General features: G+C 61.2%; 1 protein-coding gene across 5 annotated transcripts; it reads left to right on the top strand.

The window, feature by feature from the left end:
- The first annotated feature begins 3,002 nt into the window (after positions 1-3,002).
- LOC109571906 (josephin-2) lies at positions 3,003-10,104 on the top strand. Of its 5 annotated transcripts, XM_019978421.2 has the most exons (10): positions 3,095-3,249; positions 3,625-3,769; positions 4,024-4,108; positions 4,197-4,346; positions 4,429-4,649; positions 4,719-4,873; positions 6,619-6,778; positions 8,321-8,446; positions 9,516-9,710; positions 9,822-10,104. In XM_019978421.2, the coding sequence occupies exons 1-10, from the start codon at positions 3,195-3,197 to the stop codon at positions 9,919-9,921; spliced, it is 1,392 nt and encodes a 463-aa protein (XP_019833980.2). In that variant the 5' UTR covers positions 3,095-3,194; the 3' UTR covers positions 9,922-10,104. The 5 variants fall into 5 exon arrangements, with proteins under 5 accessions (XP_019833982.2, XP_019833981.2, XP_019833980.2 ...); XM_019978422.2 differs by lacking the exon at positions 9,516-9,710 and having other exon boundaries at positions 3,079-3,249; XM_019978423.2 differs by lacking the exons at positions 6,619-6,778; positions 8,321-8,446; positions 9,516-9,710; positions 9,822-10,104 and adding an exon at positions 5,307-5,479 and having other exon boundaries at positions 3,003-3,249.
- Positions 10,105-12,089: the final 1,985 nt, after the last annotated feature.

Here is a 12,089-nt window from a genome sequence, read left to right as displayed (position 1 = left end):
CATGGGTGGGCAGCTGAATGAGGAGATGGAAAACTCCGGGCCCCATCGGGAAGGTCAGCGGGGAGCTGGCGCCTCCAGGCGCTCTTAGACCCTTGCCCTTTCACCCCTACGGCCCCAGAGAAGGGCTGGGTCGCCCAGCGCACCTGGCATTGCGTCTAATCTCCTTGCACCTCTTAGGAGGCATGTTCTGGGGTCCTCTCCCCTCACCTCCCACCTCACAGCAGGAATCCGGGGGAGGGGGTGTTTCCTGCGGCTGCCCTTTCAAGGTACCACAGAGTGGGTGGCTCAGAACTACAGCAATTTAGTGTCTCAGTTCGGAGTCCAAAGTCAAGATAGGGGCAGAGCCATGCTCCCTCGTAGGGAAGGGTCCTTCTCTGCCCCTTCTGGCTTCTGGTGGCCCCAGATGTTCCTTGACTGGTGGCAGTGTCACCCCAGTCTCCACAGGGCATTCTTCCCATTTCTCCACGTCACCTTTCCTCTATATCTGTGCCCAACTCCCCCCCTTCTATGAGGTTGTTGTTGTTTAGTCCCTGTGTCGTGTCCAACTGTTTTGTGATCCCATGGACTGTAGCCCTCCAGGCTCCTCTGTCCGTGGGACTTCCCAGGCAAGAATACTGGAGTGGGTTGCCACACGCTCCTGCAGGGGATCTTCCCGACTCAGGGATGGAGCCAGCATCTCCTGCTTGGCAGGCAGGTTCTTTACCACTGAGCCACTTGGGAACCCCTCTTTATGAAGACAGCAGCCAGACTGGATTGGGGACCACAGACTCCAGCATGATCAAGATCATCTGCAAAGATCCTATTTCCTGCTAAGGTCATATTCACAGCTCCTGGAGGCAAGGACACAATTCAGCTCATCACAGAGCCAAACCTGAGAGGGTCCATCTCCACTGCAAACCCATTGGAGACACTGCCTCCGGAGAAAGCCGGCAGGGGAGGGAAGGAGGGGCATGAAGGGTGCTCAAACTGCAGCTGGGGCCTGCTGGGCATGAGGGGTCTGCACTTCTGCCTGGTTAACTCAGAGGCACGAGGCAGAGTCCAGGCCGGGGGAGTAGGCGGGAGCTATGCTGTAGCTTCCCAGGTGGCACTAGTGGTAAAGAATCCGCCTGCCAGTGCAGGAGATGCAAGAGACGTGGGTTGGATCCCTGGTTGAGGAAGATCCCCTGGAGGAGGGCATGGCAACCCACTCCAGTATTCTTGTCTGGAGAAGCCCATGGACAGAGGAGCCTGGCCCGCCAGAACGCATGGGGTCACAAAGAGTCAGACACGATTGAAGTGATTTAGCAGGCTCGGACGCACGCTGTAGCTCAGGAGGGCAGAGGCCGCACACAGAGTCCTCGGAGAGATGAGAGCCAGCCAGTGGGAGCAAACGACAGAGGTTGGCCAGGCCAGCGGGCAGATGCTGGTGGGGCTGGAGGAGGCCAAGGTGCCAGCGTTTCAACCTCCAGTGGGTCCCTCAGGGCAGCTTTTGCATGCTGTGCAGATGAGCAGAGGCCAGTGGAAGCAGGATGAGGCACTGCTCCGGACAGACATCGCTGCGCACACACGGGGCTCGGCCCCAGCACCGGCTCGGGTCTCAGCCGCCTTTCTCCCCTGCGCCCACCCTGGTCCGCGAACAGGACAGGCCTGGCGCATGCGCAAAACGGCCGGGCCCCCGTGGCGTCCACGACTGCACCTGCGGCGTGAGGAGGGCTGGAAGCCCCCGAGACCCCACCCGGGCCCTGTGTGCTCCCAGAGGGCCTGGACTGGGGCCATGCTCTTGGCCCTCCGCCTCCTCCCTGCCTGTTTCTGAGCTACAGAATCTTATCTCTCCCCCACCTTGGGCTCTTAGAGCAAATTCTTCCCTTATCATCTGTGGCAGCCGCCTCTGCTGCAACGTGTCTGGGGTCCCCGGCCCTATTTGTCTAGCCTGTCTGCTGGGTACTCTCCTCTCGAGCGACGCCTGGCTCCCTCGCTCCCTCTTTCAGGCTCTCTTTTTCTCTCCTCTTTTTCTCTCTCTCCTCTTCCAGGGCCCGATCCTGGTTGCTATGGCAACACTGCAGCGGGTACCAGGTGGTGGTTGGGGGCAGGGAGCCGAGAGTGCCGCAGCCTCCGCCATTTCTGATGCCAGGCACCCTCGAGGCGCAGTGGCGGGGGCTCATGGTAGGGGGGCACTCGGGGCCTCCCCAGGCCTCGCAGGTTTCTCCTTGGCCATGGGAGGTGGCGACAGGGGAGGGGTGGGCATGAGAGTGAGGATATAAGGGCATCGTGGCTGGGGGTGGGGAGGATAAAAGGTGAGAAGTCAAGGTGAACAGAAGGATGAGCAGACTGGCAGGAGGCAGGTTTGTAGAGAGCCTGCAGGAATGGACCCCTTCCATGGGAGCTGGGAGTGGGTTGCGGGGTGGGGGTGAGGGGGGGGTCGCTGAAGCTAAGATGAACGCAACTCCAGCTCCTGCTGCCTTGTAGAGAGATGGGCATGACCAGGCCAGGCCTCCCTCAGACTTTGCAGGAGATGAGGGCCTAGCCTAGCTGGGGACAGAATGGTAGCCAGCCCAGAGGAGGCAGGAGTGGGAGCTGGAGGGATGGCGATCCAGGAAAAGGTGGAGAGAGCGATGGGACAGAGAGAGACACGAGATGGAGACAGAGAACCAAGGGAGGAAAATGCTGAGGAGGAACGTTGACAAGAAACCCGGGTGCCAAGGCACCGGTGGTGGCTGGGTTTGCGGCAAGGATGGTGACTAGAAATACAGGAGAAGCAGCAAGGGGACAGACAGAGCCCAGAGTCCAGCGTCACCATCTCCTCTCCCCTGCTCCCAACCCTCTCTACCCCCAACCCAACCAGGATGCAGTTTCCATGACAACCTGGCCGGCCAGAAAGGGGGGCGGGGGACTGCAGAGGAAATTTTCCACATCAGCAGGAAGACAGGAGGATGTGAGGCAGAGAAAGAACAGGCTAGATGGAGGGGGGGGGGGTGGCACGCACAACGCAGGGTCCTAGAACCCCAAACCATCTTGCCCACTGTCCCCAGGATCCTCCTTCTGCCCCCACGCAGCACCCCCTCACCCCCACCTTTGGGCCACCGCAGGGAAGGGGGAAGGTTCGGGAGAGGACCGAGGGTCAGAGTCCAAAGATCAGCCGCTGCCCAAACTTCTTGTGTGTGGTGAGAGGGGCAGCAGGCAGCAGAATTCAGACGCAGACCACTGAATTCAAGGGCATGGCCCTCGACAGGGTCCCGAGGAAGGTGGGGATAGTGGGCTACGGCCGCCTCGGTGAGTCCTTGACTGTCTGGGGCCTCTCCCCCAGGTCTCTTTCTGGAGCCTCAAAAGCCTGTGTCCTCCACCAACATTCCTTTCATCTCTGTCTTGATCTGTGGCCTGGCTGATTCTGCCTAAGCATGTTCCACTCCCCACCATGGGGCTCCGGTCCCTCAGGGTCTCTGTCCTCCGACTCTTGATTCTCTGCCCTCCACCTGTTTTTGTGTACCCCCACCCCGGGTCCCTGTCCTCCTCTCTGGGTCCCTGTCCCCCTCTCTCTGGGTCCCTGTCCCCATCTCTCTGGGTCTCTGTCCCCTCTCCCTGAGTCCCTGTCCCCCTCTCTCTGGGTAGGTACATGTGCCCCCTCTGAGTCTCTTTGCTTCTCCCCAGGACAGTCCTTGGTCTCCCACTTGCTGACTCAGGGGCCAGAACTGGGCCTAGAACTTGTTTTTGTCTGGAACCGTGACCCAGGACGAATGGCGGGGAGCATACCCCCTTCCCTCCAGCTCCAGAACCTTGCTGCTCTCGGGGAGAGGTCAGTGACCTTGCCAGCAGGACTCTCTTAAACTCTTATTCTGGCCTCCTTTAGGTGCTGTGTGCTCTCAGGCAAGGCCCTTACCCTCTCTGGTCCTCGCTCACCCAAACGTGAAACAGGACAAGCCTCCATCCTACTTCCCCTCCCAGGCCAGAGTGAAACATGACAGGCCTCCACAGACTCAGGGAACCTGGGGACTAGGGGGAGGTCCAATACCTCTTCAAGGCCTTCCCCGCCTCTCTCCTGTCTCCCAGGCACCCTGACCTTGTGGTGGAAGTGGCCCATCCGAAAATAATCCAGGAATCTGGGGCAGAAATCCTGCGCTATGCCAATCTCCTGGTGAGCCCTGCCTCTTCCGCCTTGACGCCACCCAACCCTAAAGTGGGATCCATCTCCTGACCTCAGCTCCCCACTTCATCTGCCCCAGGTGGGGTCCCCCTCAGCCCTGGCTGACCAGGCCACAGAGCGGCAGCTCCTGGAAGCCTCACATCACTGGGGCCACGCTGTGTTCGTGGCCCGGGGGGCTCTGTGGGGCGCGGAGGACATCACCAGGTTGGACGAAGCCGGGGTCCTCCAGGTGAGTGCCCGGGGCACTCCCCGGGAATGAGAGGCGGCCAACAGGCACACCCAGGCTCCCTGACCCCAGCTCTCACTTCCAGAGCCTCCGTGTCACCATGGCCACACACCCTGATGGCTTCCGGCTCGAGGGACCCCTGGCTACAATGCGCAGTACCGGGCCTCGCGCTGTGCTCTATGAAGGCCCTGTTCGCGGGCTTTGCCCCCACGCCCCCCGAAACTCCAACACCATGGCGGCGGCTGCCCTGGCCGCCCCCAGCCTGGGCTTCGACCGTGTGATCGGGGTGCTTGTGGCTGATTTCAGGTGAGCGGAGCTGAGTAGAGGTCTGGGCTGGGGCCAGGCCAGCTAGACTGACCACCCTGCTTGCCCCAGCCTCAAGAACATGCACGTGGTGGATGTGGAGCTGAGCGGACCCCCGGGCCCCACAGGCCAAAGCTTCGCTGTGCACACACACAGAGAGAACCCCGCAGAGCCAGGCGCTGTCACCGGCTCTGCCACCGTCACCACCTTCTGGCGCAGCCTCGTGGGTACGGCCAGGCTCCTCCTGGGCACTAGCGGCCCCTCTCCCCAAGCCCCAGGCGGAGCTTGAGTCTCAGGCTTTCTGAGTCTGCAGTTCTGATTCCGTCTCTGTCGACGGATCTTTATTTCTGAGTCTCCTGAACCTTCTTCTCCACGACGTTGTCTTTATAGATCTCTCTCTCTCTCCAAGTCTCCTCTCCCAGACTCCGTGTCCCTGTCTCTCGGGGACTCTAGCATATATGTGTCTCTCTCCACCTGCCAGGTGTCTATCCCTCTTCCTCTAGGTTTTGGCCCCCCTCTCTGGGTCTCTGTTCCCCTCTGAGTCTCAGTCCCTCCCTCTAGGTCTTTCTCCGTCCCCACAGTGGTCTGTTCCTTCTTCCAGGTGTCTGTCACTCCTCACCTCTCTGTCTTAGCCTTTCATTCCCCGTATCTCCCCCGCAGGCTGCTGCCAGCTCCCCTCCAAGCCGGGGATCCATCTCTGCTGAGAAGCCTCCCCCTTCCCAAGAGGACTTCCTCATCTCATTATTTACCTCCCACCACCACCGACCCACTGCTGCCCTGGCCTCAGTGTCCCCAGACATCCCTCTGGTCTCAGTAAACATTGGAGGCTCTTCTCCCTGCGTGGTCTGGTGTTTGATCACTTTCCCTTCCGTGACATCACGCTGCGTCGTCACGCTAGGCATGACGCCAGCCCAGGGAACGGACGTACAGGGAAGTAACACCCCTAGAAGCTATCGCGAGAGCCTCCTCACTACGTTTCCCAGAAGCTTCGGAGCTGCAGGAGGCGTGGAACTGTGAGAAGGAGAGGACCGATTTAGGGCACATTTCCGAGACTCTTCGAAGGGCCGACGGAAGTTGTAGTCCTGGGTTCTCGGGGCGACAGCGGACTTCCGGGCCACGCTTCCCGGACGTTCCACGAGGAGCTCTCGCTCTCGCCGGAGTCGCCGGGAATCGTAGTCCGGCTCGCGGGGGCCGCCGGGAGCTGTAGTCCGTCCCACCTGCCCAGTCAGCGCGGTGCCGCCCGCCCTGCGCTCTCGGAGCCCGGAGCCGCCGCCCAGGGGGATGCGGGAGCCCCCGGTTTGGGGGAACAGAGAGGCAGGCGGGGTGAGGGGCATTTCCAGGCAGCGGAGCGGGCGAGCGCCATGGTTGGGGTACAGGTCGGGGAGACAGCTCTGTTACTCGGTGTCCGGGGAGGGGGCCCTGTTGCCAGGTGACAGGAGGAGAGAACTCTGTTGGTTGGTGACAGGGGAGGGGAGTCTTCTGTTGCTAGGCGACCAGAAGAGACCCTGTTACCTAGAGACGGGGAGGAGGCTTCCTCTATTGCTAAGTAACCAGAGGAGAGCCTGGTTACCTAGTAGGGGGCTTGGGGGGCGGGGGGAGAGGAGGCTCCTCTGTTGCTAGGTAACCAGAGAGGAGGCCTGTTACCTAGGGACAGGGGAGGGGAGTTCTCTGTTGCTAGGTGACCACCACAGGGACCCATTCACTTAGGGATGTGGCGGGGGCGGGGGCGGGGGCGGGGGTGGGGCGTGGGGGGCGGGGGGAGTGGTCCTCTGTTGCTAAGCGAGAGAAGAGAGAGCTTTTTTCCTAGAAATAGGGAATGGAGGTACTCTGTTGCCAGGAGATCGCCAGAGTCAGGGGCCCCTCAGGCTGCCCGAGCCCCGACTCAATGACGGTGGCCCTGAGGGCCTGCTGGCAGGTTGGGCTTCCAGATCCCAGACTCCTAAGCACCTTCTCCCCCCACCCCTCCAAGCAGGAGCCGAGGACGGCATGTCCCAGGCCCCAGGAGCTCAGCCAAGCCCGCCCTCCGTGTACCACGAACGGCAACGCCTGGAGCTCTGTGCCGTGCACGCCCTCAACAACGTCCTGCAGCAGCAGCTCTTCAGCCAGGAGGCTGCCGATGAGATCTGCAAGAGGTGACCATCACCCACCCCAACCCCTGGAGAAGCAGGGCTCATGGAGGCGGGGACACCCACCTGGGTCTCGGAGCAAAGCAAGGCCCGGGGCACAGCCCTGCGGCTTTCTGCTGCCCCATCCCCTGCCCGGCTGGACTCCGGGACTCAGAAACCAAGATGTTACCCAGGCGTCTGCTCACCCCGCTGACCTCAGCCCCTGACCAGGCCTCAGCCTTTTACCTAGGCCCTCATCCTCACTCTCTTCCCACCTCCCAGCTTCTGGTTTATCTCCTTCAGCCCCCGCTACACAAGGCTCCAACACTGCACCTGCCCCTCCCCAACTCCCAGGGCTCCCCCAGCACCCCTGGCAGAAGCCGCAGGCTCCGCCCCCAGCCTGATAACCAAAACCCTGTGTGCTGTGGTCCCCACCCGTCTCTGCAGCTTCTTATCTCACTGCTTGCTTCCAGACAAATGCCCTCTAGTCTCTGAATGAGCCCCACATGGTGCCTCTGGGCCTTTGCACAGGCTGTTCTTTCTGCCTGGCACGGCTCTCTCTTCTTGGCAGCCTGGAGTGTGCTGCCTCACTATTCAGTATTTCAAACATCACTTCTTTGTTATCTCTCTGCCTGAGCCCCTCCTCTCTGGCCCCACTGCCTTCTGGACCCTCCCCTCAGCCTTCAGTCTCTCCCCTCCAGTCAGTCCCCCGTGTGATCCTACGCCCCGAGACGACCCTTTCTCCCCATCTCTTGCTCACAGCCCTCCCATGCCTCCGCCCCTGCCATCCTCAGGCCAGTCCCAGGCCCTCAGACTGATTATTTTAGAATGTATTCATCCCCTCCCATCATTCAGAACAGGAATCAATCAACTCTTTCATAGCTCAGCCATGCTGGAGACTCAGAGATGAGTCCACTGTGAGCCCCTGCCCTAAGGGAAGCCAGGGAAACAGATACACAGAGAAAGAATACACAGCTTTCCCCCTCTCCGGCCCCTCCCCCTGCCTTGCCCCCCAAAGGCCCGGAGACATAACAAAGTTGCCTTTGTCTCAAGGAGGCGGGGCCCAGAGACAAGTGGGCTGGGGGACAGCTGGAGAGAAGGCGGGGGGCAGGAGCACAGGAGATGTGCTGGGTCAGGTGGCTGCAAGGAATGGAGTGGGCATGGAGCCAGGAGGCCAGCAGGGCCCAGATCCTGCCAGGGACGCCTGGGGGCTGGGGTTCTCTCCTGGGGTGACGAGGGTGCCAGGGACGGCTGGGGCAAGGGCAGTGCTGGGTGTAGAAGGAGCCCCCAGGAGGGGTGAGATTGGAAGCTGGTGAGGGTCCAGGAGGAGGGCAAGGCCTGAGCAGAGCTGTGGGTGGGGGACAGGGTCTACTTCGCTGAAGACAGGATGAGAGAGTCGGGGGACAAGAGGAACATGGCTGGGGGTAGTGAGTCGGCACAGGGTTGAAGAGAGGGAAGAGTCCCATGGTGGGGTGACTCACGGACCCTGGGACGCTATGGCCCTGTGGTGGAGGGGGAGGCCTTCTCAGGAACCCCCAACTCAGGAGGCCCTGACCACCTCCCACTCAGGTTGGCCCCAGACTCCCGGCTGAACCCCCATCGCAGCCTCCTGGGCACCGGCAACTACGACGTCAACGTGATCATGGCTGCCCTGCAGGGGCAGGGCCTGGCTGCCGTGTGGTGGGACCGAAGGAGGTGCGGCCATAATGCTGCGTCATTATGGGGGTGGGTGCGGGGGGACGGTGGCTGCTGGGGCACGAAGCAGGGGGAGGGGACGGTGGATGGGAAGGAGGAAGAAGGGGCAGATGGGTGGAGGGTTTGCAGCGGTCGATAACGGGTGGCTGGCCCACTGAGGGCTCAGGAGGTAGTAGAGGGACAGTCAGGGCGTGAGCTGATGGATAGATGATAGGCAGATTGATGGGTAAGTGGACGGTGAATGGGTAGGTTGGGTGATGGGATATATGAATGCGTGGGTGGTTGAGTGAATGAAAGATAGATAAAGGATGGATCATTGATACGTGTGACGTGCTCAGTCAGCCGTATCCAACTCTGCGACCCCATGGACTGTAGCCTGCCATGCTCCTCTGTTCGTGGAATGTTCCAGGCAAGAGTAATGGAGTGGGTTGCCATTTCCTGCTCCAGGCCAACCCAGGGATCGAACCCGCATCTCTTGCGTCCCCTGCATTGGCAGGCAGATTCTTTACCCCTGAGCCACCTGGGAAGCCCTCAGTTGATAGGCAGTGGATACCAAACATCCAAGATGGTCGGTTGGATGGACGGATGGAAAGAGCAGATGAAGAGTTGGGTGGGTGGTGGAGGAGATGTTGGGCTGCCAGCTGGCTGGCTGCAGGTTGATTGCATTGGTAGGTGAATGAGTGGGTCAAGGAAGAGCATGGATGGTGGGTGACTGTTCTATGGCTAGGAGGCTTGGATGGGTGGGTGGTGCATAATGAATAGATGATGGGTAGAATCAGCGGTAGATGCGTCAGGAGTGGATGGGGAGAGTGGATGGTAGAGTTGTTGGGCAGGTGGTGCTTGGGGCTTGGCTGGGTGGGTGCATGATGCATGGGTAACAAATGGTCAGGCGGATGAGGGTGAAGGGTGACTTGTTGGGTGGGTGGCTGACTGGGAGGTCTGGGTGAGTGGCAGCAGGTAAGTGGAAGGAAGCAAAGGGTGGGCTGATGGAGGCGAGTCCCTGGGTGGGCTCCGGCGGGCACCCGCCCAGGCTCGGGGCTATGACGGCGCGTCCCCGCCCGGCCCGCAGGCCCCTGTCCCAGCTGGCGCTGCCCCGGGTACTGGGGCTGATCCTGAACCTGCCGTCGCCCGTCTCGCTGGGGCTGCTGTCCCTGCCCCTGCGCCGGCGGCACTGGGTGGCCCTGCGCCAGGTGGACGGCGTCTACTACAACCTGGATTCCAAGCTGCGGGCGCCCGAGGTGCTGGGCGACGAGGACGGCGTCAGGTGAGGGGTGGGGGGCGCGGCTCCAGGGCCGGGGGCCATGGGGATGCGGCCTGTCCCCCGCTCCACACCCAACCCACCCCCAGGCCTCAGCCTCCTCGTGTCTGCGCACAGGGCCTTCCTGGCGGCCGCGCTGGCTCAAGGTTTGTGCGAGGTGCTGCTGGTGGTAACCAAGGAGGTGGAGGAGCAGGGCTCCTGGCTGCAGGCAGACTGACCCCAGGAGGAGGGGCCCACGGCTGCCCGCCCGGAGCGGCCCCCGAGACCAGCCTTCCGAGCAAGCGCCGGGGCCGGGGCAGGACACCTCGTGGACTCAGCGGAGGCCCCGCCCCCTGCCCCGTACGCCCCGCCCCCTGCCCGGCCTCCTGCCGCTGCTGCCTCAATAAACCCGGTAATTTGCTCCCGGCCTGGCCCGTGTCTCACCTGGGACCCCTCTCCTTCAGTTTATCAGAGAGACCTAAGCGGGTTAGGCTACCTCCTGCGACGCACTCACCTCTCAGGACGTCGGTTTCCTCATGTGGGTGGGGCGGGGACACACAGGGGAAAAGCAATGCAATCCTTACCCTCTGAAGGCCCGAGGGGGAGACTAGGAACAAACAAATCGGTGCAGGCCAGAGAGTACGGGGAGATGAGCCCCACGAAGAAGGCGAGGGTTGACTTCTCAACGCCCAGCTTGTCCACCAACTGGCAGTCGTGGCCCCAAAAGACATCTCCGACCTCATCCAGGAACCTGTGAGTCTGGCTAATCCGCAGACCTCAAAGGCGGGAAATTGTCCTGCGTGGTCTGGGTCAGCCCAATATGATCCCGAGCATCCTTAAAAGTGAAGGAGGCAGTGGGACTTTCCTGGTGGTGGTGAAGTATGGTTAAGACTCTGCGCTTCCACTGCGGGGTTGGGGTTGGTTCAGTACCTAGTTGGGGAACTAAGATTCCACACACGGTGCAGTGCAGCCAAAAAAATTAAAAAAAAAAAAAAAAAGAAGAGAGGCAGGAGAGGAGAATCACAGAAAGACGGGTGATGAAGATGCTATATGGGAGGCTTGCGGTGGGGGCTGGGGGTGTCTGAAGACAAGGGGGGGGGTCACGAGCCAGGAAACAGGCAGCCTCTAGGAGCTGGAAGTGTGAAAATAAAAGTGTTAGTCATGTCCCATGGACTGCAGCCTGCTGGGCTCCTCTGTCCCTAGAATTCTCCAGGCAAGAAAACTGGAGTGGGTGGCTGGTTCCTCCGCCAGGGGATCTCCCCGGCCCAGGGATCGAACCTGGGTCTCCCTCATTGCGGGCAGATTCTTAACTGATTGAGCTGAGGGGTCTTGGGCAAGGCTGGCTCTAGGAGGCTGGGGGTGGGGGGATCTCCAGGGAGCCAGTGGGAAGGGGCTATTCCAGAATTAGAAACAGCCCCCAAGGAGACCTGGAATGTTAAGGGAGGAGATTTCTCCTGTATCTGTCTGAGGAGGTGATTAGAGATAAGGGTAGATCCTGGCAGGCCCACTGCCCACAGGGCCTCCAAGAGCAGCTGGACTTGACCCAGGGCGAGGCTGTGAGCAGGGGTTGGGCAGATCGGTCCTGGATACAGAAAGACTTCTCTGGGGCCACATGGGGGCAGGCTGGAGGCCCAGGAGGAGGCTCCTCCCCGTGGGAGGAGACGAGGCTGAGCCAGGACCCTGAGGGCAGAACAGAAGTGACAAGAGGGTCAGGGCACCCTCTGGGGGTGAGGGAGTGGGCAGGGAAGGAGGGACCCCGGGGTCTGGCCCTGGGGGACCATGGGGCCACTCCAACAGACAGGACCCTGGGGTAGAGCGGCTGCGGGGGGCACACTGCCCTCGATGGGATGCAAGGGGTATGACAGGCTGGGTGACATCAGAAGAGGACCAGGGTCAGGGACTCAGGAGATGGCTCTAGGGGTCACGGGCCTGACCCAGGAGGCGTGAGCATAACGGCAAGAAGGAGGCAAATGTGGGGCACCTCATTAGGTGCCAAGCAGAAATGGGGGACCCAGAGGCACAGGGAGGCTGTGGGCAGGGAGAGGCAGGCAGGGCCCCAACTTGGGGTGTCTCCCTGCCCCTGCCTCAGGCTACGCTCCACCCACGCAGTAGATTCATCCAAGGGGGTGGGGGGATACGAGGAGGAATGCGGGGAGCAAATGCTGGCAGGATGCAATGGCCCATGGTGATGGGGAGACTCGGGCTTGGTGGATTCTGGCTCCCAAGGCTTCAGAGGTCAAAGGGTAACTGGTAAAAGTGAAAGGTCAAGCTGCACAAGGAACCTCCCTGGTGGTCCAGTGGCTAAGACTCCAGGCTCCCAATGCCAGTGGGGGTGTGGGGGGCAGTGGAGGGGTGGGGTGGGGGTCAAGGTTCAATCCCTGGTCTCCTAGCAACTAAGAGTTCATA

Source organism: Bos indicus, chromosome 18 (assembly GCF_029378745.1).
Source record: "Bos indicus isolate NIAB-ARS_2022 breed Sahiwal x Tharparkar chromosome 18, NIAB-ARS_B.indTharparkar_mat_pri_1.0, whole genome shotgun sequence".
Lineage (NCBI taxonomy): Eukaryota > Metazoa > Chordata > Mammalia > Artiodactyla > Bovidae > Bos > Bos indicus.
The sequence above is the reverse complement of the archived record's forward strand: the minus strand, read 5'-3'. Positions and strand labels throughout refer to the sequence as shown.

What these genes read in the sequence shown, in the direction of transcription:
- LOC109571906 (XM_019978421.2), top strand. Translation starts at nt 3,195, where the DNA reads ATGGCCCTCGACAGGGTCCCGAGGAAGGTGGGGATAGTGGGCTACGGC. An exon ending in GTGCTTGTGGCTGATTTCAG is followed by an intron (nt 4,650 to 4,718) that starts GTGAGCGGAGCT and finishes TGCTTGCCCCAG; the next exon opens with CCTCAAGAACATGCACGTGG. An exon ending in GCCGATGAGATCTGCAAGAG is followed by an intron (nt 6,779 to 8,320) that starts GTGACCATCACC and finishes CCTCCCACTCAG; the next exon opens with GTTGGCCCCAGACTCCCGGC.